Consider the following 23,405-nt stretch of genomic DNA (forward strand, 5'->3'; position numbering starts at 1 on the left):
GACAGTGTAGCGTTCACTCGGCTCGGCCCCGCCTCCGCCTCGACAGCTGAAGGGAGCTCGGGTGAACGGGGTTTGCTGCTGCGCTAGCTGATTGGCCTTCAACCCTGTCAATCCGAAGCTGAGGCCCCAGAGTTGGAGTGGGAGGGAAGACGGTCGACAAGGAGGAAAGGAAGCGTGGGGAACGTGTGGTTGCCCGAAGAAGTGTTAAAAGTGTTTTGCAATCGCCTTAGCGAGGAGGCTCTGGGTAAAAGGAGGAGGAGCCAGGAGGCGAGAGGAACGGACGCAGCCTCGGCGCGTGGGCGGGGCCTAAAAAGTGACACCACGCCCCACAAGGAGAGCTTGCATATTTATAAAGAACCACCGAGATTTTTGGATGACTTGGCAGTCTAGAGGGGCCAGAACACTTCGTTCCTAGCGCGTTTCCGTTTCCGCTAGGATATTGGCGGTTGGTGAGCATCATGGCAACCGTGGTGAGTGTCGGCGTGCTGAGGGCTGGAGTCTCAAGCAGGAGACTGGACGGGGACTCTTGGATCTTAGTGGAGAGGAGGCTGAGGACCTTGACTCCTGGATCTGAGGAAGGAGGGAACTGGGGGCCTGGGCCTCTGAATCTGAGGGAGGAAAAAAGAAGAGACTAGGATCCCGGCATCCTGGGTTCAAGTGAATATTTACGGTATCAGTGGTCATATCCGACTCCATCATCTTGTAGGAACTCCAACTTCCAATCCTCTGGGCGCAACCAGTGGCCAGTTCTGCAGTCCTTTGCTTTGAAGTCTGATAAGGGTTGTAGTATCTTGGGCTCCAAGCCATAAAACAGTCTTGGGTTGTTGATGGTGTGGGTGGTACCTGAGTACAAGGGAGAAATACAGGCGGGGACCTGCCGTATGAGCTTCAGATCGTGGAGTTGCTTACTGAGTCTTGAGCCAAAAGAAAGTGTTGAGAACGCAGAGTCGAAAATGGTTGGGGGCACAGAGGCTTGAGATCTTGTAATGGAATTGTTTCAACTGTTTTCATATTCCTAGCACTTCATCAGGGCATGCCCAGTGTGGATGCTCAATAGGTTATCACTTGAATGAATACATGTGAACTCCGTTTGGAGAGACCCAAGTATACTGGGCCAGGCCCCAAGTACTTTTCTGAGAAACGTCTGAATAAAGAAAGAATGTAGCCTTAGCTTGGGGGTTGGACATGGCTTCCCCGAGGCCTCAGTCCTCAGGGTAACCCCAGTCAAGATGGGGCTAGGATGGAGATGAGATGGTGCCTGTGGTGTGAACTATCACCCTGTGTCTGTTGTCATGGCAAAGGGGAGTGGATGGTGAAGTGAAGAGGAAAGGGCAGTGGCCACCCTCCTGAGACGCAGTTCCCATGGGTGTGGATAAAGCATTGGAAGTGTGAGGGGATGGTAGGGGCAGAATTTCATAATGACCTCTGTTTCCATGGGATCAGTGGGCAGCAGTGGGTAGGAGAGGCTTATGGTGAAAGGAAAGGTTTTGTAGGAGGCAGGTCTGTTTATGTTGAGATGGCTAAAGGTTGGGATTCCTGGATCAATGTCTCTTTTCTGTCTCAAGTAGTGTCTGATAGGCTCTGTAGGGGTGAGTGGGAGTATGTTCTCAATCTTCTGGTAGTGGTTTGGGGGCAGTGATCAACCTCCTCTGAGGAAGAGTGAGCGGGAAGGGTCACAAACAGCAAGGGAGGAGGCATGTGACCTAATGGTGATCAGGAAGTCTGAACTCTTGGTTGCAGAGAGGAGGGTTTTCCTGGGGGTCCTATGACTGTATCTCCTCTCATTCTGGTGAGGAGATCTGTGAGCAGAAACAGGGTTGTGGGCAGGTGGCCAAGGAGTTGGGTCAGTATGCTGGCTTCTTAGGCCTCCTTTCTGAATTCACCCTGGAGAGCCACTGATCTACTTTATATCTCCGGATTTATCTATTCTGGACATTGCATATAAATAGAATCATGTGACAGGTGACCTTTTGTGTCTGGCTTCTTTGATTCAGCATAGTGTGTTCAAGGTTTACCCTTGTAGCATGGATTAGAGGTTCATACCTTTTTATGGCTGAATAATATTATGTTGTATGGCTACCCGTATTTTGTTTATCTGTTCATCCACTGATGGATATTTTGGGTTATGAATAACACTGCCATGAGCATCTGAGAGGATCTCCACTGGGTTCTTGAATTATCCCAGGCAGTGTTTACTGATCTCTCCCCCCTTCGTGAGAAGGGATAGTGTCTGACTTTGCTCTTTGGAGAGCTGGGGACACAGGAGGCCTCAGTACCTGCTTGTTGAATGAGATCAGAAGGTCATTCATTCATACCCCAAACACTGAGCCCTGAGATAAAGCAGTGAGATGTATGTTGTGCCCTTTATGGGATAGAGCGTCCATTGGAGCTGAGAACGTTGATCCAACAGAGTCTCTTATGGGCGTGAGATTGATCTACCAGGGGAGGCCTTCCTTCTGCTTGGATGTCCAGAGACCCTAGAACTAGCCAGGCAGGGGCTGAGTGAGGGAAGGCCTCCCTTAATGACTGGTGCTTGAGTGATTCAGTGAGGAGAGTGGGGAGAGCACAGGACCCAGGGACCTGCACACACAGAGGCCTAGTGACAGAGAGCTGGGGCTGACAGTGTCATGGGGTCAACCCACCAGCCTTAGTGGGTGATTGCCAAGGAGGGTCTGGTGTTTGGGCTGCCAGCCTGCCTCTGGGGAGGAGAGAAAAGGACTGTTTCATGGGAGGAGGGCAGGAGGGACAGCTAGGACCACAGAGTCTGTACTGACGCTTCTTCCTCCAACCCCAGACAGCCACAACCAAGGTTCCAGAGATCCGTGATGTGACACGGATTGAGCGTATCGGTGAGTGAGCATGGATCCGGAATGGGCCCTAGTGCCTGCCTGGCCCCTGTGCCCTTGACAGAGCCCACCTACCCAGGAACCCCAAGAGGGGAAGGTCCTGCATACCATCCCCCCATCTCTCCCCTATCTAAGCAGGGAGGATCCTGAGTTCCAGAACAGATTAGATGCCTAGGGGTGGGGTGGGGTGGACCCTGCCAGGCCCCAACCCCTCACACCACGCATCAACAGGAGCTGGCAGGTAACCGTGTCTTCTGGTTCTTTCCCCGCACGCAGGCGCTCACTCCCACATCCGGGGGCTGGGACTCGATGATGCCTTGGAGCCACGGCAGGTAGAGCCCAGGGGGTCAGGCTGGGAAGGCTGCTCCAGGGAGGCCTCAGGTGGAGGGGACCCAGGGCCCTGGGGAATGTAGGGACTGTTATGATCTTCCAGGTCTTCGGCTATGCTGTATTTATACAGTTCAGCCACACACAGGTCTCTAAAAGATGGGAATGGAGAAAAGCCTTTTTTTCTGAAGGCCTAGCCAACAGTTTGGGCCTGAAGTGGTCGAAATGCAGTAGCAGCTCAGTAGAAAGTCACCTTCCTTATATGTTCTGTCACCTCCTACCCCCAGGCTTCCCAGGGCATGGTGGGCCAGCTGGCGGCCCGGAGGGCAGCCGGTGTGGTGCTGGAGATGATCCGAGAAGGGAAGATCGCTGGCCGGGCGGTTCTCATTGCTGGCCAGCCAGGCACTGGGAAGACAGCCATTGCCATGGGTAAGGCACTTCTCCAGGCAGTAGCTCTTTTGGCGTCACTGGATGATCCTCCCATGTAAGTCAGGGTCAGGTTCAACCATGTCTTACGGACAGCACAAAATGGAAGTGGCTTAAACACTAAGGGTTTGTTCTGTCACATAGAAGAGTCTGAACATAAGCCAATTCAGGCTTGTTGAGCAGTCCTATGAGGGCTCCTACCTTCTTGCCTCGAGATTACTTGCTTCCATGTCAGGGACACCTCGGGTTACAAAGAGGTGGCCTATGCTCCAGCCATCCCACCCATACTCCATATAAGAAGAAGGAGAAAGGAATTGCAATGAGAGTGTACCTCCTAGAAGGAGCTCCTTTTAAGGAGCTATCTCAGGGCACCCACATTCTCTTGCTTATATTTTATTGACTAGAACTTAATGACCACACTCTACTGCACAAGAGAGAGAGAGGCATTAAAATTTTTTTTATATGTTAATTGGGACTACTGCTACCTTAGTGAAATGGGCGTTCTGGAACAAAGGAAGATGTGAAAGATGAGCATTGTATAGACAACCAGCAGTCTCTTTTGCAATCCATTAGTGATTTAAGTGCTTTTTACTCACAACTGTCCCTTATCCTTGTTGAGCTCTTATCTGTCCTTCAAAACTGCACTCTGACATCTTTTCCTTGTTGAAGGTTTCCTGGACTCTCCTCTCTTCCCACTCACTCTCACCTTTGTGCCTGGACTGTGGGGCCAGGCAGTGAGACTCAAGGTAACAGGTCCTCAGTTAAGAAAAAATAACACTCACATCTGGGGACACCAAGATGATTAAGACTGAAGTCCTGACTTTAAGGGGCTTCCAGCCTGTGGCAGGTGTTCGTGGACACAGTCCTGTCCGTGTAAAGAACAGAGGAGGCTTCTCCTCCAATGAAGGGTGATGGGGCAAGAATGGGGTGGCAGTTGTCAGGAGGGACATCCAAGGTGAGTCAGTACTGTAACTGAGACTCGAAGCAAGTCTGGGAGTCTCCTGAACAGACAGTAGGGAGTGCAATACCCAGGCGTAGAGTGTGGCATGCCTCTGGAAAGGGGACCAGGAAGAGTTGCCACCTCGCACTGGTCAGGAGGGTTCAATGACTTCCTGTCTGGGAGATTTGGCTCAGAGCTGGGTAGAGCCCTCAGGAAGGGGAGCTGGCAGAGAGGCCCGGAGCTTGGAGTGATGGCAGAAACCGCCTGCTGTCTGCCAGCTGACCCCAGGCTCCAGACCATAGAGGAGGCCCTTCCCTGTGCTGGTCCCAGTCACATGTCGGGGTCACAGCTGAGCACCAGGGCATGCCTGCCCGCCCCCATCATTGCTCCTATGCAGCAATGTCGTCCTCTGCCAGCGCTTGTTATGTTATGGTTCCCATTACCCAGAGGGGCAGGCTGGCTTGGGGAGCAGCTTAGACTTCTTAAGATAACTTGGTGCTAAACATTGAAGCCGGGATTCGAACCTGCACAGTCTCTTTTAACCTTCTCTTTCAGCCCCTTGCCTCCACCCCTGCTCATCTCCCCCAAGCCCTGAGGCTAAACAGTTCTTAGAGGTTGGGAGGCAGGTCTGGCATGATTGTAGAATCGTAAAGTTTTTGGTCTGGGCAGCATGGGGGTCCCACCCAGGGCCTCCCAACATGGCCCTCCATCACTCGCTTTCTGCAAGTCTCCCTGTCTGCCCTGCAGCACCCAGCCCCTCTCTCCTGCTCCTCCTGTCTGAAGAAGGAGAAGAGCTGGTTGGGGAAGTGTGGGGACCTGGTGCCTGGACCACCTACCCAAACTGCCTCCCCTCTTCCTCAGGCATGGCGCAGGCCTTGGGCCCCGATACCCCATTCACAGCCATTGCAGGCAGTGAGATCTTCTCCTTGGAGATGAGCAAGACAGAGGCACTGACCCAGGCCTTCCGGCGCTCCATCGGCGTGCGCATCAAGTAAGCAGGAGTGATGGTAGCTCCCAGCAGCCTCGGGACGACCCCTGAGGGATGCCAGCTCGTCCTGCGCCCAGGGGCCCACAGGGGTGGGCAGTTCCTGAGGGCCCAGGCCACGGCCTATCTCCTTAGACCTGTTCTCTCGCCAGGGAGGAGACCGAGATCATCGAAGGGGAGGTGGTAGAGATCCAGATTGATCGGCCAGCCACAGGGACGGTGAGTCTGCTCCTGAGTCTAGGCTACCCCAAGGGCTGCAGGGCGGCGGCGGTGGGAGTGGGGGGGGTGGAATGCGGTGCCGGGTCTGCACTGAGGTCATGATCCCATGGAAAATTCGAGATGCAGCTTAGAGTCATCCAAATGCCGGCAAGAGAGGGTCAGTTGAATTGATGGCGGTTTGTCTATTTGTGAGGGGCGCTGTGAGCTAAGTGGTGGAACAATGGAAAAGGATATGGAAAAGAACATATTTATGTCTAACTGGATCACTTTGCTGTACAGCAGGAATTAACGCAATGTTGTAAATCAACTATACTTCCCAAAAAAAAACAAACTAAGCAATGGAATGACAGAGGAGGTTTTGAAGTTTCTCACAGTTAATTCCTAATAGGCTTACAGACCCGTTGGATTTATAAATCCTAATACCTCAACTATACTCCAGTAAGAATTAACAGGACTTTCCTGGTGGTCCAGTGGTTAGGGCTCCGCAGTTCCACCACAGATTCAATTCCTGGTCAGGGAATTGATCCTACATGCCACTCAGCCATAAAACCAAGACAAAGCAGAAGCAATATTGTAACAAATTCAATAAGGACTTTAAAAAATGGTCACATCCAAAACAAAACTGAAAAAAAAGATTTGTAAAAAACCTAAAACTTAGCCAGCACCCCACCCCTGCCCCTTCCTTCTGCCTCTTTCTGCAGTACACCATAGAAATGGCCGCCCTCACCTGTTTGAGTTTCATTAGCTTTTATCACCCACCTGTGTATTCCAAGATTGCCCATGTTAAAAACTTCATGTCTTTTAAGTCTTCTTTCATAGTCTGGTTTCCCCTTCATCTCGATCTCTCTTTGGTCTCTTAGGTCTCTTGTTTTTCACCGACATAAAATCACACAACATAAACTAACCATCAACCCCTTCAGAGTCACTCCTCCTCCCCTCCCACCCCACCCGCAGTCCCTGGCAACCACAAATCTACTTCCTGTCTTAATGGATTTGCCTCTGATGGAATCCGACAATATACGACTTTTTGTGTATGTCTTTGAGGTTCATCCGTGTTTGTACTTCTCTGTTAAATATTAAGTTACAGGTGTTAATAAAATGCTAAATAAAAGGAAATCTAAAATTGCTTCAAGTCCATTGACCTGATGCACAGTCCTACCTTCTGTTTCTGTGTCTTGTAGGAACATCCTCCTCTTTTTTCATTAGCTTCTCATTTTCAGTGGAAATAGACTTAAAGTGAATAATTTCGGTCAGTTGCGCTTTTAGCACTTGTAACAGCCTCCTAAATTAGTCTTATCTATTGGCAATTAACGGAGAAGGCAATGGCACCCCACTCCAGTACTCTCGCTTGGAAAATCCCATGGATGGAGGAGCCTGGTAGTCTGCAATCCATGGGGTTGCTAAGAGTGGGACACGACTGAGCGACTTCACTTTCACTTTTCACTTTCATGCATTGGAGAAGGAAATGGCAACCCACTCCAGTGTTCTTGCCTGGAGAATCCCAGGGACGGGGGAGCCTGGTGGGCTGCCGTCTCTGGGGTCGCACAGAGTCAGACACGACTGAAGCGACTTAGCATTGGCAATTAAATTTTGAATTTTAAAAACATGGTAGAAAAAAAAACCATGGTGGAAGACTCTTGAAGTATAGGGAAAGCTATTCCCCAGATAGTTCTTTAAATTAGAGTTTAAAGAGATTACAAAAGAAATCCATGGATCTATCCTCATCAAAATGAACAACCAGGGGCTTCCTGGTGGTGCAGTGGCTGGGACTCTATGCTTCCAATGCAGGGGGCCTGGGTTCGATCCCTGCTCAGGGAATTAAGATCCGCATGCCCCAGCCAAGACCCAGCACAGCCAAAAAGAAAAACTGTAAATGAACAACCAAAACTCCCTTTAACTCCCTCCCCAAACCCACCTGCCACCTCTCCCTACAAAGGGAGCATCTCGCTATGGAAACACCTCCAGGAAACAGGTGAGACAGGATGTGCTGGGAAAAGCCCAGACTTGGTGACTGTTTACCTTGGGGGGGCGGGGAGTGTGATGTTTTGTTTTCTTAGCTTATCTGGTGGGGAGGGTGTATGGCATTTTTGTTTTCTTAGCTTATCTCTTGGGGGTGGGGTGTGGCATTTTTGTTATCTTAGCTGTGTTTAGCTGTGTTCTTCTGGGTTTGTGGTTAGCAAAAGACCACCTTTTATTTGGGTATGAAAAACAAATGTTAGAGTGGGTCCTCCCCCTTGACCCTTCGGTGGGACCTCAGGTACCTGTTATTTTTACAGATTTTGTCTTTCAGGTTTTTGTTTGTTTCTCTTTGGGGGGCTGGGGCAGTGCTCACGACATGTGGGATCTCAGTTCCTCAACCAGGGATCAAACCCACGTCTCCTGCCTGGACAGTGTGGTGTTTTGATCACTGGACCACCAGGGAAGTCCCTGTTTGTTTCTTTACTGGTTTTATTTATTTATTTAGGCTGAGCCAGGTCTTAGTTGTGGCATATGGGATCTAGTTCCCTGACCAGGGATCGAACCTGGGTCCCCTGCCTTAAGAGTACAGAGTCTTATGCACTGGACTTCCAGGCAAGTCCCCTTTACTGGATTTTTAATAACAGCTTTATTAAGGCGCAACTGACCTCCAAAAAGCCATGCCCCAGAAAGTTTTCAGGATTTTAGGTTTTGACATACACATACCCACAAAGCTGTCACCGAGGCTGTGACAGTGGATATCTTCATGAAGCCCCCAGCACTGCCCCATGTCATGCTGGTTCTGAAGCTGTGCTGGGGAGACATCAGGGCCCCCTCTAAACCCCTTACCTGTCACCCCTCAGGGCTCCAAAGTCGGCAAGCTGACCCTCAAGACCACAGAGATGGAGACCATATATGACCTGGGCACCAAGATGATCGAGTCCCTGACCAAGGACAAGGTCCAGGCCGGGTGAGCAATGGGGGCCACACCGCTGGCCAGGGTAGGGGAGCTCCGGCCCTTCCTGTCCTCACCCCTGCCCGCCTTCCCCTGCAGGGACGTGATCACCATCGACAAGGCTACAGGCAAGATCTCCAAGCTGGGACGCTCCTTCACACGGGCTCGAGACTATGACGCCATGGGCTCCCAGGTGGGCAGGGCTCCTGGGCCCCCTCGCTCAGACACCAGCATGCTTCCCTCTCCCCCACCCCCAGCGCCTGCAGCATCCGGACCCTTCTGTCACCCAGCCCTGTGGCCCTGGCCCTCCTGGTGCTTCCCTGTCCTCTCCAGGACAGCCAGGGGTTTCCGGGGTCCTCCAGGAACCCCTGTGTCCTTCAGTGCTCTGGGCTGCCCGAGTCTTTACCCCTCAGGCCTGGGGTTTCTGCATAACCCCCACCTGGGTTCCTAGCTCCATTCCAGGGAGTCCGTCTGTGCTCGACAGCCCCAGGGCCCCCGCTTCATGCTCTTTTCTGCCCTTGTCTACCCCGAACCCCGCCCCGGCCCATAGACCAAGTTCGTGCAGTGCCCAGACGGGGAGCTGCAGAAGCGCAAGGAGGTGGTGCACACGGTGTCTCTCCACGAGATCGACGTCATCAACTCCCGCACCCAGGGCTTCCTGGCCCTCTTCTCAGGTGAGGCCCTCCCGTCCCACCCCCGCAGGCGGCTCCCTCCCCCCGCCCCTCCCAGCCCTCTTTCCCCTCTCCCCCTCTCTGCCATCCCTCTTTGCCGGCTTCCGTTCTTCTCCACCTGTGGTTTGGTTCGTCTCTCCCTATCTGTTGCCTCTCTGGGAGGTCTGAGTCCCCAGCCACTGTCAGTCACCACTCCAGCTTGCTCTCTGTGTCCCCGGCGTCCCGTCTCTCTCTGCCTTCGTCCACTGCCTTCCCCCACCCCCGGCCCTGGATCCCTTCTCCTCTCTGACACTCTGCCCCCCACCCCAACCCCTGCCTCCCGCAGGCGACACAGGAGAGATCAAGTCCGAAGTCCGAGAGCAGATCAACGCCAAGGTGGCCGAGTGGCGGGAGGAGGGCAAGGCAGAGATCATCCCTGGCGTGAGTACCTGGGCCAGGCCAGGTGGGGGGCATGGGAGAAGAGGGGCATGGGGTGGGGGGGGTGGGCTTGACACCTGCCCAATGGCCCCCAGGTGCTGTTCATAGACGAGGTCCACATGCTGGACATTGAGAGCTTCTCCTTCCTCAACCGGGCCCTGGAGAGTGACATGGCGCCTGTCCTCATCATGGCTACCAACCGCGGCATCACCCGGTGAGCCCTGCCGGCCCCTGAGGAGGCCCCTGGGAGAACAGGGAGCAAGTCGCTTATACCTCACTGCTGAATAGAAATAAAGGGAATGCAGCTTAGTATTTCTCTTGACCTAAGGATACAGTGGAAAAATCCCTGAGGCAGGAAGAGTACCAGATACCATAAAACTTGGGAACCTCTGCCATAGGGTTTTGCTGTGCCCGGTTATGCCTGCTGGCTCTTCCTCACCTCATCTTCAAAAGTCTACAGGAAGGGAGAAGAAAGTGGGGGGCAAAGAGCTCAGGAGAGCCGGGGGCCTGAAAGCTGCACCCAGCACAGCCACCTGGACCCACTGCCCGGGGCTGCTCAGGTGCATGATTGCGGCCTTGTGCCAGCTGAAGCACAGGGAAGAAAGGGGTGCGATTGCCAGGGATAATGAGCAAGTTGCCCCTGGCTTTTGGCTCAGCCTTTCCTCAAAAGGAGCTCAGGAGTAGATATCGTCTCAGCCCCATTCCGTTCCATTCCTTTCACCGCACGACACGTACTGCAGGGCCTGTGGGATCTTAGTTCCCAACCAGGGATCTAACCCGTGCCCCCTGTGTTGGAAGCTTGGCGTCTTAATCATTGGACCACCAGGGAAGCCCCTTATCTTACTAATTTTATTTTTTGGCCATGCCACACGGCTTGCCACATCTTAGTTTCCCAACCAGGACTCAATCCTGTGCCCCCTGCAGTGGAAGCACGGAGTCCTAACCACTGGACCACCAAGGAGTTCCGTCAGCTCTGTTTTCAAGATGGGGGACGGCAAGGCCCAGTGACTTGCCCTGGGTCACGTGTGGAAGGCAGCAGGGCTGGAGTTTGGTATCCAAATGAGCGTGTGGAAGGCAGCAGGGCTGCAGTTTGGTATCCAAATGAGCGCGTTTGTAGCAGCTGCAGGTCAGGCCAGGATCAGGGGCATCACCTGTGAGAGGCTGCAAACCCAGGCACTCCTCATTATCCTGCAGATTCCATATTTGTGATTATGCTTACTCGCTACAGACGATCTGTAGCCCCCAAATCGATGTTTGCCACACTTTGGTGGTCATTCATGGACGTGTGCAGAGCAGGGAAACATCGAATGGCCCACGGCAGACAGTCCAGGCGAGGGTCAAAGCAGGCAATGCTCCGCCTCCTAGTTTCAGCTCACGTGCTGTAATCAAGCATCCTTTTCTTTGTTGCCACAGGCGTCGCACTGTATGCTCTTTGTTCCTGATGATTTTGCAGTTTAAAATGGCCCCTAGGGGACTTTGCTGGCAGTCAAATGGTTGGGAGTCCACACTGCCAAAGCAGGGAGCAGGGGTTCGATCCTTGGTTGGGAAACTAGGATTCCACATGTTGTGTGGAGCAGCCAAAAAATTAATCATAAAATGTCCCCCAGCTGTCTAATGTCTCTGAGCACAGCAGGGATGGGCCGGCCGTATGGAGAAAACGCTTGTTAGATAGCATCCGTCAAGCACAAGTTCAGAGGCTGTGGGCCTGAGTTCAGCATGAAAAGTCAGTATTATATACTGAATTGGATATCTTTAAACAGAAACACCTGAAACCAGGCTATCTGGTGGCCAAAAATCGTGACAGAGGCTGCCAAGAGCCTAGCCATGTGTTACTGTTTCCTCCACGGGGCAGTGGTTCAGTACATGGTAATTGAGTGATCGCCCCAGTTATAGATCACAGCTCCCACACATAACAAGAATCTGCTATTTCCTGGCGCCCGCCACATGCCTGACCTTGTGCTGGGCCAGGTGCATTGGGGGTACAGGGTGGGCCCAGTCCCTCCCTCGTGGAGCTCTGGGTCCAGCAGAGGAGTGGGACCTTGATCCAGTAATCCCAGACCTAGATCTCTGGCTCAGACCAGTCTGGCTCCGGAGGGGGAGCGACGCAGTCAGGGGGCGGCTACCACGTCAGGCAGTGACGCCAGCCCTAAGCTGAAGGCTCAGCGGTATTTGGCCCAGTGAGTGGGCTGTGGCGGAGGGGGCGGGTGGGGTGGGGTATTCTAAGTTAGAGAAGGGAGAGCCAGGTTCTAAGAGCGTCACCCTGATGACCCTCCCTTCCTCCTCCTCCGCAGGATCCGGGGCACCAGCTACCAGAGCCCCCACGGCATCCCCATTGACCTGCTGGACCGTCTGCTTATCGTCTCCACCTCCCCCTACAGCGAGAAAGACACAAAGCAGATCCTTCGCATCCGGTGCGGGCGGGGGCCCCCGGCCTTCCCAGGCAGGACCAGGCTGCCGGCCTGAGGGGCTGGTGTCCACCCTGCTTGACACGTGGGGACCACTGAGGTCTGCGGGGGAGGTCACTTGGCCTGCCAGAAGCAGGACTGGGCGGGGCATCCGAGCAGTGGCCTCTGATGGGGGGGGCGGGGCTCTTTGGACAAGGGAGGGGCTATGCGGGTGCCTGGCGCTTGGGAAAGAGCCCTGAAAAGGGGAGGCACGGGAGGCCGGAGTTTGAGGTCCAGCTCCTGCCTCGGTGGCCCTTCTCACTCCGCGTTCTGGGCTTCCAAGGACTCTGACTCCTCATGGCTCTGTCCCTGGCTGAACACCCCGGCCCCTCCCTGCCCGCAGGTGTGAGGAAGAAGACGTGGAGATGAGTGAGGACGCCTACACGGTTCTGACCCGCATCGGGCTGGAGACCTCGCTACGCTATGCCATCCAGCTCATCACGGCTGCTAGTTTGGTGTGCCGGAAACGCAAGGTGAGCCGCCGAGTCCACCCAGCGTCAGAGGAGTGAGCGGTCCACACGCTACTCCCAGGACTTTCCCTAGGCGGTGGCATTTAGTCCCAGAACTTAAAAGTTCTCGAAGGCGGGAACTTCAGGCCCTTGGGTTTATTTTTGTGGCTCCCAGCCTGACACATGGGAGGTGCTGGGTAAATATCTGTTGGCTGCAGTTGATGCTGTTAAGTCCATTTTACAGGTAAAGAAACTGAGGGATGGAGCGGTGGGGCCCACAGCCAGGAGGTGGCCATGGCGGGACGTGACCTGACTCCTGGGTGAGGCCCCCCTGAGGTCTCGTGTCCCCATCAGGGCACCGAGGTGCAGGTGGATGACATCAAGCGGGTCTACTCTCTCTTCCTGGACGAGTCACGCTCCACGCAATACATGAAGGAATACCAAGATGCCTTCCTCTTCAACGAGCTCAGTGAGTGTCACCCACTGTGCCTGCCCCGGAGAGGGAGGAGGGAGCCCTGGCCTTGCCTGCTGGGCCGCGCTGACCATGTGGCTTTCCTTCTCCCCACAGAAGGCGAAACCATGGACACCTCCTGAGCTGATCACCCTTCCCCCCCCACTCCCGCCCCCGTTTTCTACTAGAGTTCTGACACTGTGACTTTGTATAAAATGGTTCTGAAACTGGAGCCATTGTGTGTGTGTGTGTGTGTGTGTGTGTGTGTGTGCACGCGCGCGCGCACACACACAAATGGGTGCACGCACCCGAGCCCCCAAAAAGACAACCCTGGAGTGCAGTTTGAGAAGTCTTTATTGGGAAGGGAGGGGAAGAGTGTCTGCTGGCTTCCGGAGTTAGGATGGGCATGGGAGGTTGAAGTGGGGCATCCTTAGAGGAAGAGGATGTCTGGGAGCGGGGGGTGGTCACAGGCCAAGGGTTGGGTTCTGGGACCCCCGCAGTCAGTGCTGCTGAGGCGGCAGGGTCCACAGTGACAGCTGAGGGCCACGGGGAAGGAGACCATTGGGTCCACTCCAGGTGGGCAGCCGGGGAGCCGAACGGAGGCGAAGCGCAGCTCATGGTAGGTGCACACCCGCTGGGGCATGGGCGGCAGGATGACAGGCAGCACCCGCTTCTGGAGGGTGGGGAGCTTGAGTGTCTCCGTGGGGCCGAGCTCTCCCCCGAGCTCCCTCACTGCACCCCACAGATCCCAGACTCAGGCGTCCAGGGGACCCTCTGTGCTCTCCCTCCCACCTGCCCGGCCCCTTCCCCAAGCGGCAGGCCACCGTTCCACTCCCAGTGCCACTTCCGGTCTTCTATGGGCCTGGCCCCGAGTAATCTGCCTGGAGCTGAGTTGGCACCCGCCCACCCTCGGCAGCTCACCATGCTGGGGCAGTAGCCGGCGCAGATGCTGGTGGTGAAAGTGATACAGACAGGGCAGGCCTCCTTCTCAGCCGCCAGGGTGGCGTTGATGGGCTGGCACAGCGGCCGCAGTGGCCCCCTGGAAGCCCACACCCCAGCCAAGCCCAGCAGCAGCCACAGCAGCAGTCCCTGGGACAAGGCCAGTGCCTCAGGGCCAGCCAGAGCCCTCACCCCACCCCCCGAGCCCTGCATGCACACGTTCAGGGACCCAGCTCCTGTGCCTGCCACCTTCCATTCAAGGATTGCCCATCCCCAGGGACCCCAGACACCCCAAGACCTCAGGCCCCACCTGCTGCCCTCCTCCCACTGGCAGGCCTACTGTTCTCCCCACACCCTTCTAGAAAGAGGCCTCCTTCACCAGATCCCCGGACTCTCCCACTTCCTCCCAGCTGTTTCCTGGATGGAGTCTCAAGGGGCCCTACAGACTTACCTGGAACATCTCCATCCTTGGTGCCTCCCCTGCTGTGTTTACCTGGTCTTATACCTGCAGGCTGTGGGGGCGGCAAGGCCGCCGGGGGTGGCAGCATGGTGGGGTAACCTGGACACTAATCTCCCCGGGGGCGAGAGGCAGACAAGGTCAGGGAGAGGCAAGAGTGGCTCAATGGCACATCCCTCCCCCACCACTCCCTGAGTGGCTCCCGTACCATGAAGCAGAAGACACCCAAGGAGAAGGTGACTTCACAGGCTCAATCCCCAGGTGCTAGGGAGGTCGTGGTGGGAGTACAAGAAATCGGATATTGGAGGCCCTCAGCAGTGCCGCTTGCCTTGTGAACGCGCCTCTACCTATCTTGAGGGGACCCGGCAGAGGCTGCAGCACCGCCCCTCTGACAATTTTCCGATGGTGATTGGCTGCAGCCTCAACCTTGCTCCAGCGGCCAAAGCCTAAATCCGACTTCTTAGGAGGGGCGTAGCTTCAATATCGGATTCTGTGGCCAGAGGTAGTCGGGGTCCACTCGCGCCGCCCCTCCAAAAAGGATTCAGTGGAATCCCACCTGCCCCACACCCGGGCCCCAAAAGCCAGGATGCCGGAACCAAACCCAGCAAAGAGCATGATTTAGGCTCTTTTAACTCTTAGCGAAAGATAAGCTGTGCCCCTTCAGCCGCAGAAGTCCTGCCCCCTCAATTGAGTGGACCTTAGATCCGCCCCGCCCAAGGACCAAGATCTGGTCCGCCCCCAGATGGGCGGGGCCCTCCTAGCCCCGACCAGCGAGCCCCTAGTCGCGGTCTCCCAGGCTTGGCCCCGCCCCGTCTCAGGGGGCGTGTCCAGGGCGGGGCTGGCTGGTCTGATTCAGACCAACGCTGGCTTCAAGCTGCCGTAGTTGGAGTTCTCGGTGCGGTAGGCAAGAGGCACGCTGTAGATGCCTGACACCGGCTTCCAGTGGGGGCCGCCCCAGGGCAGCTCCAGCGGGCAGAAACGATCCAGCCGGCGGAGTGGGTGCAGCGGGAGGTTGTAAGATTCCTGAGCCAGAGTCAGCGCCCCGCGGTGAGGCACGACGGGTATTACCGGGCGGCCGCGAGGCAAGCGGATTTTCGCCCGCTGGGGTGGCCGACAGGAGGACGGACAAGGCAGCTGCTTCTGGCTGTGGCCGCCGGCCTGGGGCGTCTCCCCGAAGTTTGAGGTCATCGAATCCTTGCAAGGATAGCTTGACAAATCCTTCCTGTTGGGTTGGGGTGGAGGCAGGATGGGGATGGCACAGCTGGATCCTCGAGGACACATTTGTAGGAGTCTGGGACCCTTTAGGAGGCTTGGGACTGGGGAATTATCTGGGGACTCAAACACCAAAAGAGGCCAGCCTTAGACCCTCAGGGCCATGCCCTCAGATCCGGAACTCCCTCTTGGGCCCTTTGCGGGCTCCTAGTTCCTGAGAGTTGACACTAAGTAAACCAGAGCGCTAAAAGAGGTAGGGGCTGGGTTTGAATTTCTGGTTCTTGCCCGCTCAGGGACTGAAGGCCGAGACTACTGAGTCAGAGAGGGGCAGAGAGGGGGGCTCGGCATCCCGCCAGCCTCTGCGCGGGTTGTGCAGGGGGACGGGGCCAAGCGAGGACGCAGGCTCACTTCGAATAGGGCCGAAAATCCCGGGCCGAAGTGGTCAGATAGAGTTGATGGCGGTCCAGTATGCCCCGGTCAGAAATTGTGAAAGGCCGGCCGGCCAGCTCGGGGTTCTTGGTCCAAGGGATTAAAGCCTGAGGAAGATCGGGGAAGGAGGAATGAGCAATAAAACTTTCATAACCCGTTCCATGTCCTGGGTGCCAGACTGAGAATTCCTCTTTCTTGGGTCTCAACAGCCCCTCTGAGCCAGGCCCTGATACCCGCCCCCAGAATCAGAATCCTTGGTCAATTGCACGTCAGTGCACTTCAACTTCGCGCCGCAAGTCAAAACCCTTACTAGCCTCACCTCCAAAATCCAAGTATTCTGCCCGCCAAGTCCCCAGTCACTGAAAGACCTCCCTGGCTCCTCCCCTAGATTGGTCCCGCCACTGGAATTCAGCAGAAACCATTCCTCCTTACTTTACCCTAAGAGGAGAAGCCAGCCCTTTCTCCGGTACCAAACCGGCCTCAGAATATTCGAGCTCCGCCCTCGAGTTCTTTAGGCTGCGTAGCTCCGCCCCTAGCTCCTAGGCCCGCCCCAGGATTTACTAGACCAGCCTCAGAGCTGGGCTTTCGGGTTCCCAGTCCCTGTCTCCTTCTGGCTTCGCTTCTAAAGTGCCAAACCCCTCCCCTAGTCTATGCAACTTCAGATTTGGTCCCATTCTTTAGCCCCTAGATTTAGAGTTTCTTCTGACCCGGCGCTAGGGTCTCAGCCCGGTTCCTAGCTTCTGAGCTCCCTCCCCCCACCCCAGGAGCTCAAAGTTCTGCCAGATCCTGCCACTGCGGTTCTCTGCTACCTGGGAAGGGCCCCCTCGGTGGTGGTCCGCAAGCTCTAGGGGTTGGGGCCCGAAATAAGAGGTGGGTCCCCGGTCCAGGTCGGGCCAGCCGCCGTACTGCGCCTTCGTCTCACTGCACTGGTGCTTGGTGATCAGAGGGAGGCGCCAGCCGCGATGTCTGAGCTGAGAGAAGGCGAGGCGGGGACGCAGCGTGAGGGTGCACGGGATTCCAATGCAGCCCCCAGCCCTGTCTACCCCGGACCTGGGCATCCCAGAACCTTACTTTTTCCCCTAAATCCTTGATCCCCACAGACCGGGTGGGGTTCGCAGGTTCTGGGGTCTTGGGCTGGGCGTAGGGCCCTCCGTGGGTCTTAGGCACGAGAGCTGAGCCGGAGGTTGTCTCCCATCTGCTGATGACCTCGTCGAAAGCCCAGATATGCAAATCCTGCTTTGAGGCCGGGGGCAGGGGCTCCGCGACCGTGGACTGAGCAGAAGGTGCGGGCAGTCAGCTGAAAGGACTCAGGAGTCTGGTCAGCTCCCAGCCCTTTCCTCCCGCCTGTTCCAGGCATCTGGGTTCGCTGGCGCCTCCTCTCTCGGCCCCAGACCCTGAGACCCCGCTCCTTCAGTCAGACAGGAGTCGAAGCCCCAAATCGCCCTTTCTCTCAGCAAGTGTCTGAATCCCCAGGCTCCTCCTTGAGTCTGGGACCCCAGTCTCCTCTTGGCCAAGAGGCTAGGGTCCTCTCACCTGCACAGTGGGCGGGGGGAAGGACACGGGCGGGATAAAGTGGTGGGCGACGCCACTGCTCGTGAGATGCCAGTTGGGCCAGGATCCAGGCACCTCGGTCCCAGAGATGGGGGACCATGGGGGACCGTAGCGCAGAGCTAGGGTCCGACCCGCCATGGTCCCACCCCTGCCCCGTAGCCTAGCAGGAGCAGGCTTGTTGTTGCTGTCGCCCCGGGTGACAGAACCCGCCCACCCTGAACGCAGCCAATGGAGGGCCTATTAGTGTGTAGCTGGATGGATAGAATAAGAGACTCAGGCATGGAGGAACGGGGATTTTGAGCGAGTGCAGAGACCCCCAAGAAGGAGACAAAAGCTCAGATAAATGGTGGGGGGACACCCAGAGGGAGAGGAGGGTAAGAGGCGGAGGGAGGGAGGGGAATAGAAATTCAGAGTTTAGAGTCTGAGACCCAGAGAGCGGGCAGCAGAGAGCGAGGGGCTGGGACCTGGGGGCGTGTCAGAGACCCAGAAATAGAGAGACAGAGTGGAAGGAGGACAGAGTCACCCAGCACATCAGGGAATCCAAGAGAAACAACCCCCCCCCCCACTTCCTTATAAGGTCCCAGCCTTCTTAGCTACCTCCTCCCTCTGCCAGGACAGCCCACCTCTAGCGGCAGAGGGGGGATGGGGGTGAGGGGGTGGGTAACGATTTCCAGACTTCCCCGGGGTTCGCCCTCCCTCCCTGTGTGTGCTGAAGGAGTCAGCATCAGCTTCGGCTTCGTCTGTCCTGCCTGCCTTTGATTTGGTTGAAAACTTCCACCTGGGTATGGGGGTGGGCGAAGACGGAGGGACCCAGAGGGAAATACTTAGCAATAAAGAGGGGGATGTGGAAAGAGTTTTGATGAATGAGAAAAATACAAGAGTGAGTGAGAGACAGCGAGTGAGAAGCAGGGACAGAAAGAGAGCTAGTGACCCAGAGATTATGGGACAAGAATTTAGACAGCAACAGCAAAGGAGGTGGCAGAAGAGAGCAGGAACCACAGACCTAGAACACAAGATTGTAGAAACAAAGGCAAAAATGTGTGTGTGCATGTGTGCGAGTGTGCACATATGTGTGCCTACAGAGTGGTAACATATGAATGGGTGTTCTGAGGGTGTGGGGTCTACCTCTGAGTTCTCTTGTCAGTTCCTCACTTTAAAACCCTTTTGATCAAAGCCTCTGCCTTCTCAGTCCCCATTCTCTTTCCACCAACCCATTCTTCAGACAGGGAAAACTGAGGCTGCCTTCTGCAGCTGCCCCAGGATTCCACAGACCCCCCTCATTCAGGCTTCTGGGGCCATTTATCCTATTGGATTATCCTGGCTCATTCTAGACTGATCAGTGTCCAACTCTCCCTTGATCTCAGCTGGGGGCAGGCCAATTGGTTAAAACCTCATGTCCTACTCAAGCTGGACAATGATAAGGTCTATTTCTTTCTGAGTATATTGCAAAGCCTGGGACAGGGAAGGGGATGGAAACCTGACTCCAATTCCCCACCAAGGCCAAAATCTTAACCATCTTGACCTCTGGTCATTCAACCTTGCTTGTACTCCTGTCATAGGTAGCTCACTACCTCAAAACAGAGCATTCTAAGCATTTGCCCCATCTGACCAAATAAGGTTTCTTATTTGAACCCCAGCTCCCAACTACTTGCCTATGTGTTCCAGTTTTTATAATCCCCCCCACAGTTTTATAATCCCCCCCAAGTATCCCCTCCTTGTCACTCTCTTCAGGATCAGCAAGGTGATGTCCTTTGAGATCACATGGTCAGCAGCTTAGAAGCTGGGGAACTCCAATGGTCAAATCCACCAGAGTTGATCTGACAAGTTGTATTAGAGTTCATAAACAGTAGGCACTCAGAAAATATTGGCTATCATCATCACCATCATTTTTACCCTTAAGTTCATCCAGGAGAACTCCTATTCATCCTTCAAAACCCCATTTGGTTTCATCATCTGTCTTTCCCAGAATGAGCTCTCAAAACCAGAGCACTGTGATTTTGTGCGACCATTTGACAAGATCCCAGACTGAGGCCTAGAGCAGCCAGGCTACTCTTGAGGTCTTTCAGCATCCAGTTCCTTCTTCCTCTACCTGCTCAGTTCCTGGGCCTGGGTCTCAGGCCCGGCCAGTCCGGCTGAGGAGCGTGCAGACACAGGCAGTGTCAATTCGAATCCATCGCCAGCCCACACGGCCCTGGGCATCGGTGGTCAATGCCCGCACGTAGGACTGCTTGGCCTTACACTCAGACACCCAGTGCCTCCGGTCCACACCCCGGCAGCCTCCTCCACCCCCACCAGGGCCACCTTCCCCAGCACTGGCAGCCTTGCAGCGGGTTTCAAAGAAGTACTGGCGCAGGGGACTGCCACCAGCTGCAGGCACCTCGCCCAGCACCTCCACCTCACGCCCACGCAGGTCCACAGCAGTCCGGCGGTCTGTCACCCAGCCGCTGACTGCGTCACACACGGCCAGCTCTCCACGGCGACTGGCTGGTGCTGTCTCGCTCACCCCTCGCCGACTGCGGTTAGCTGGGCTGCCGACTGGCTCCCCAAAGGCCCCAGACTCCAGCAGAAAGAGCAGAGGGGGCCCCGTGGGGGTACCCCTGGACAGGGCCACCCGGGGGGACAAGAGGTCCCACTCAGGGGCTGGAAATGGGGGCAGGGGTGAGGGTGGGGGGTGGGGCTCCATCGGGACACTGGGGAGGAGGAAAAGCAGGAGGATGGGGAGGGAGCCTGAGGGGTGCGGGAGCATCTCGCGGAGCACCTGAGGATAGACAGAGGGAAGCTGGAATTAGGAGGATGATAACTTCGTGGGGGGACACATGGCTACTCCAGGGGCATCTGCATGATAGAACCACAGGTTCTAGAAGCTTGGAGGACCCCTATATTTTAGGACTTCGATAATGCCCAGCCTCTAGATTAATCATACTTATTCTACTATTAGTATTAATAATAGCCAATAAAGGGGGAAATACAAGCTCAGAGAGGCTAGTAACTTGAACCAGGTCACACAGCCAGCAAATGCCAGAGGTGGGACTCAAAACATGTCCCAGCAACTCCACTCTGCCATTTTGCCTCTACAACCCCAAGGAACCCTAAGTCCTGCAGCCTGGATGAGGTTTGAAGCTCCAAAATTTCTGAGAATGGTCATGCCCTGTAGTTCCAGAGAGACCCAAGTTCAGCTTACAACTGCCTGTAAGAAGGTAAGACACTTCCTCCCAGGTGAGGCTTCGGTTTCCCTATCCATGAAATTGGCCAGGGCTGGGAGATGCTGGTGGGGGCATAGATGCTGCAGTTTCTCTAGAACATTCTGGAAGCCCGTGGGTTTTGGGAAAGGACTGAGAAGCAGTGGGTGGTTACTGGACCTGTCAGCACCTCCTCCACCTCCGAGCTCCGGGGCTCGGGGCCCCCAGGCTCCGGGGGGCCCCTGCTGGGGACACAGGTGACCCCCTCCTTCCTGACATCTCAGGAGAGGGAGGGGGCAACCACCTAGGGGAAAAGGGAACAGGCAGGTTAGAGAGGCAGGTGGGGGAGGGGGCCTGAACCCCAGAACACTCCGCTTCTCAGTGTTCCTCTGAAAGTGTAGGGGACCAAGAGTCAAGGCTGCAGCCCCTCCCAGAAGCCCCTGCTCTGCCCAGGTGATGGCTCCTGGATGGAAAGCAGATGGGGGGAGGAGAGGAGAGGGGAGGGGAGAGGCTGAGGACGAAGGAGGCTGGAAAAGATTACATCCGCCTCGGCCCATTCATCTCACAGACGGGGCGGGGGCGGGGCTGGCCTGGACACCCGGGTCCCCGAGGGCCCACACTTAAGAAGCCCTGGGTCCCCCATGGCTGCTTCCTGGAATGTTCTCCGCTCACAGGACAGGCCAGGGCCCGTCCAAGACTTCTACTGCACATACCTGGAGTGGCTGCCTGCCCTGGCTGGGAGATGGGGAAATGAGAAGGGGAAAATGTGAAGAGGGGTACATGCTGACCCAACCAGAGCCGGGAGCGTGGGTTCCCAGCTGCTTCCTCCCTCAGACCGGGAGTCCTGGTTCCCAGGTGCCTTCTCCGTCAGACCTGGAGTCGTGGGTGCCGGCGGCCCACCTCCCCGACCCCATCCTTTGCAGGAGTCCAGGCTCTTGCCCGCTCCTCGCTCAGACCCCAAAGCCCCGCTCCCCAGCTCTCTCCTCCTTCAGGAACCCAGGTCGCCAGCTCCCGCCCTCAGATGCAGAAGTCAGGCGCCCCAAACCCCTCCTCCCTCGGACCCAGAAGTCCGGACCCCCAGTGCCGTCCTCCTTCAGACCCGAGAGTTCTGGGGTCCAAGCCCATCCTTCCCAGGCACTGAGAAGCGCGGACTCCCCGGCCCCTCCTCTCCCGGGAAGTTTAAGCCTGGGGGTCGGGATTCCTGAGACCGCTCTGGGGGTCGCGGACTGTCCGTCTCAGACGCTTCCCTCCTGCCTCAGTTTCCTCCGCCAAGCCCCGCCCCTGCCGGCCCCGCCCCCGTCCCTCCCTACCCGGGGGCCGGACGACCCGGACGCCGGAATCCCGGGGGAGGAGGCGTGGAGGCGCTTACCTGGGGCGCCCTCCTCGGCTCCCCCGGCCGTCTCCGGCGCGGCGGCGGCTCCTCCTCCTGCTCGCTGGCTGTAGGGACGCCTGCTCGCCCGCCGGCTCCTCGCTGCACACGCTCCGGAGGGCCCGGGTCGGGGGCGGGGGCGGGGCGGCGCCCGACGGCGGAGGAGGGGCCGGGGGGATCCCGCCTTCCACACGCGTGCCGAGACCTCGGAAGCCCAGCCTGGCTCGCTCAGCCCTCAGCCCGCCTCAGTCCCAGGAGGCCAGGCGCCAGCCTCCACCTCCCTCCCTTCAAACTCGGGAGTCCGGGTCCGCAGCCCCCTCCTCCCCGCGGACACGGGAGTCCAGACCCCCAGCCCCTCCTCCCGCAGACGCCGGGAGTCTGGGCCCCCAGCTTCCTTCTCCTTAGGACGCCCCCCCCCACCCCGCCCAGCCCTTCTTCCTCAGCTCCAGCCCCCTCCTCCCGCAGACCCAGAAGTCCAGACCCCCAAGTCCCCTCCTCCCTCAAACCCAAGAGTCCAGACCCCAAGCCCCCTCCTCCTTCAGACCCAGGAGTCCAGACCCCAAACTCCCTCCTCCGCAGACCCAGGAGTCTGGGCCTGAGATTCCTTTGCGTTCTCTTGCCAGTTTAGTGTCAATCCCCGGGCAGATTCCCACCCTCTGCTCTCATCTCCATTGCTCCCAGGAGCTCCAGGCCAGACATTAACCAGCTGGGTTCGGGGAGTGATAAGGCCCCGAGGCCCGGGGAGACGGTAGATGCGGGGGTCTCTCCCACATAAGTCCTCTCTGCTGGAATTTCCTGGGTAGGGACTGGGGAGAGGGTCTTGTCCTGAGTTTCAGATAAGAGAAATTCAAGGTATTCTAGGGCTTGGAGACAGACAAAGATATGGTTTGGGAACAGAATGACCTGCCTGGAGAAAGAAAGTGAATAGTGACAGATGAAGGGAGATGGGGAGAAGAAAAGGGGACAGACTCCTAGAAAAAGAGGGAGACACACTCAGAGAGAGAGAAGGCACAGACCGAGAGAGGGGACAGACACGCTGAGAAAGGGGAGAGAAGCCCAGAGAAAGAGAGACCTTAAGACAGATGGAGACTCAGACAGGAGCTGAGAGTCCCTGGGACAGACTTAACTGCTTCACCCCTCCCCTGGAGCTATTTTCAGAAGGAAAACTGACACCCGCCTTGGT

At 56.4% G+C, this 23,405-nt stretch overlaps 4 protein-coding genes across 6 annotated transcripts; 1 reads left to right on the forward strand and 3 right to left on the reverse strand.

The window, feature by feature from the left end:
• The first annotated feature begins 35 nt into the window (after positions 1–35).
• On the forward strand, positions 36–13,318 carry RUVBL2 (RuvB like AAA ATPase 2). Its single transcript, XM_061388944.1, has 15 exons — positions 36–470; positions 2,795–2,849; positions 3,123–3,178; positions 3,461–3,602; positions 5,401–5,530; positions 5,677–5,743; positions 8,563–8,669; positions 8,754–8,847; positions 9,205–9,328; positions 9,651–9,745; positions 9,838–9,956; positions 12,034–12,153; positions 12,530–12,659; positions 12,990–13,104; positions 13,204–13,318. Exons 1-15 carry the CDS (start codon positions 459–461, stop codon positions 13,227–13,229), a joined length of 1,392 nt encoding a protein of 463 aa, XP_061244928.1. The 5' UTR covers positions 36–458; the 3' UTR covers positions 13,230–13,318.
• A 104-nt stretch (positions 13,319–13,422) lies between these two features.
• LOC133230913 (lutropin subunit beta) lies at positions 13,423–15,002 on the reverse strand. Of its 3 annotated transcripts, XM_061388962.1 has the most exons (3): positions 14,477–15,002; positions 14,008–14,175; positions 13,423–13,759 (listed from the first exon to the last, which is right to left on the reverse strand). In XM_061388962.1, the coding sequence occupies exons 1-3, from the start codon at positions 14,489–14,491 to the stop codon at positions 13,517–13,519; spliced, it is 426 nt and encodes a 141-aa protein (XP_061244946.1). In that variant the 5' UTR covers positions 14,492–15,002; the 3' UTR covers positions 13,423–13,516. The 3 variants fall into 3 exon arrangements, with proteins under 3 accessions (XP_061244946.1, XP_061244945.1, XP_061244944.1); XM_061388961.1 differs by having other exon boundaries at positions 13,423–13,756; positions 14,008–15,002; XM_061388960.1 differs by having other exon boundaries at positions 14,008–15,002.
• A 92-nt stretch (positions 15,003–15,094) lies between these two features.
• Positions 15,095–19,389, reverse strand: SAXO3 (stabilizer of axonemal microtubules 3). Its single transcript, XM_061388951.1, has 5 exons — positions 17,657–19,389; positions 17,195–17,395; positions 16,933–17,094; positions 16,103–16,230; positions 15,095–15,704 (listed from the first exon to the last, which is right to left on the reverse strand). The coding sequence occupies exons 1-5, from the start codon at positions 17,810–17,812 to the stop codon at positions 15,335–15,337; spliced, it is 1,017 nt and encodes a 338-aa protein (XP_061244935.1). The 5' UTR covers positions 17,813–19,389; the 3' UTR covers positions 15,095–15,334.
• Positions 19,390–19,486: 97 nt separating this feature from the next.
• NTF4 (neurotrophin 4) lies at positions 19,487–22,654 on the reverse strand. The gene is made up of 3 exons (XM_061388954.1): positions 22,223–22,654; positions 21,034–21,157; positions 19,487–20,432 (listed from the first exon to the last, which is right to left on the reverse strand). The coding sequence occupies exon 3, from the start codon at positions 20,418–20,420 to the stop codon at positions 19,788–19,790; it is 633 nt and encodes a 210-aa protein (XP_061244938.1). The 5' UTR covers positions 20,421–20,432; positions 21,034–21,157; positions 22,223–22,654; the 3' UTR covers positions 19,487–19,787.
• Positions 22,655–23,405: the final 751 nt, after the last annotated feature.

This window comes from Bos javanicus, chromosome 18 (genome assembly GCF_032452875.1).
Source record: "Bos javanicus breed banteng chromosome 18, ARS-OSU_banteng_1.0, whole genome shotgun sequence".
Classification (NCBI taxonomy): domain Eukaryota; kingdom Metazoa; phylum Chordata; class Mammalia; order Artiodactyla; family Bovidae; genus Bos; species Bos javanicus.

Bases quoted from the DNA above. Each gene is read 5' to 3' on its own strand.
- LOC133230913 (XM_061388960.1), bottom strand. From the start codon at position 14,238: ATGCAGGGCTCGGGGGGTGGGGTGAGGGCTCTGGCTGGCCCTGAGGCA. The intron at 13,760-14,007 runs GTGAGCTGCCGA...CCCACCCTCCAG, and splicing joins CCGGCTACTGCCCCAGCATG to AAGCGGGTGCTGCCTGTCAT.
- NTF4 (XM_061388954.1), bottom strand. From the start codon at position 20,420: ATGCTCCCGCACCCCTCAGGCTCCCTCCCCATCCTCCTGCTTTTCCTC.
- RUVBL2 (XM_061388944.1), top strand. The intron at 9,329-9,650 runs GTGAGGCCCTCC...TGCCTCCCGCAG, and splicing joins CTTCCTGGCCCTCTTCTCAG to GCGACACAGGAGAGATCAAG. The intron at 12,660-12,989 runs GTGAGCCGCCGA...TGTCCCCATCAG, and splicing joins TGGTGTGCCGGAAACGCAAG to GGCACCGAGGTGCAGGTGGA.
- SAXO3 (XM_061388951.1), bottom strand. From the start codon at position 17,812: ATGGCGGGTCGGACCCTAGCTCTGCGCTACGGTCCCCCATGGTCCCCC. The intron at 17,396-17,656 runs GTGAGAGGACCC...CCTTCTGCTCAG, and splicing joins TCCCCCCGCCCACTGTGCAG to TCCACGGTCGCGGAGCCCCT. The intron at 17,095-17,194 runs GTAAGGTTCTGG...GCCTTCTCTCAG, and splicing joins TCAAGGATTTAGGGGAAAAA to CTCAGACATCGCGGCTGGCG.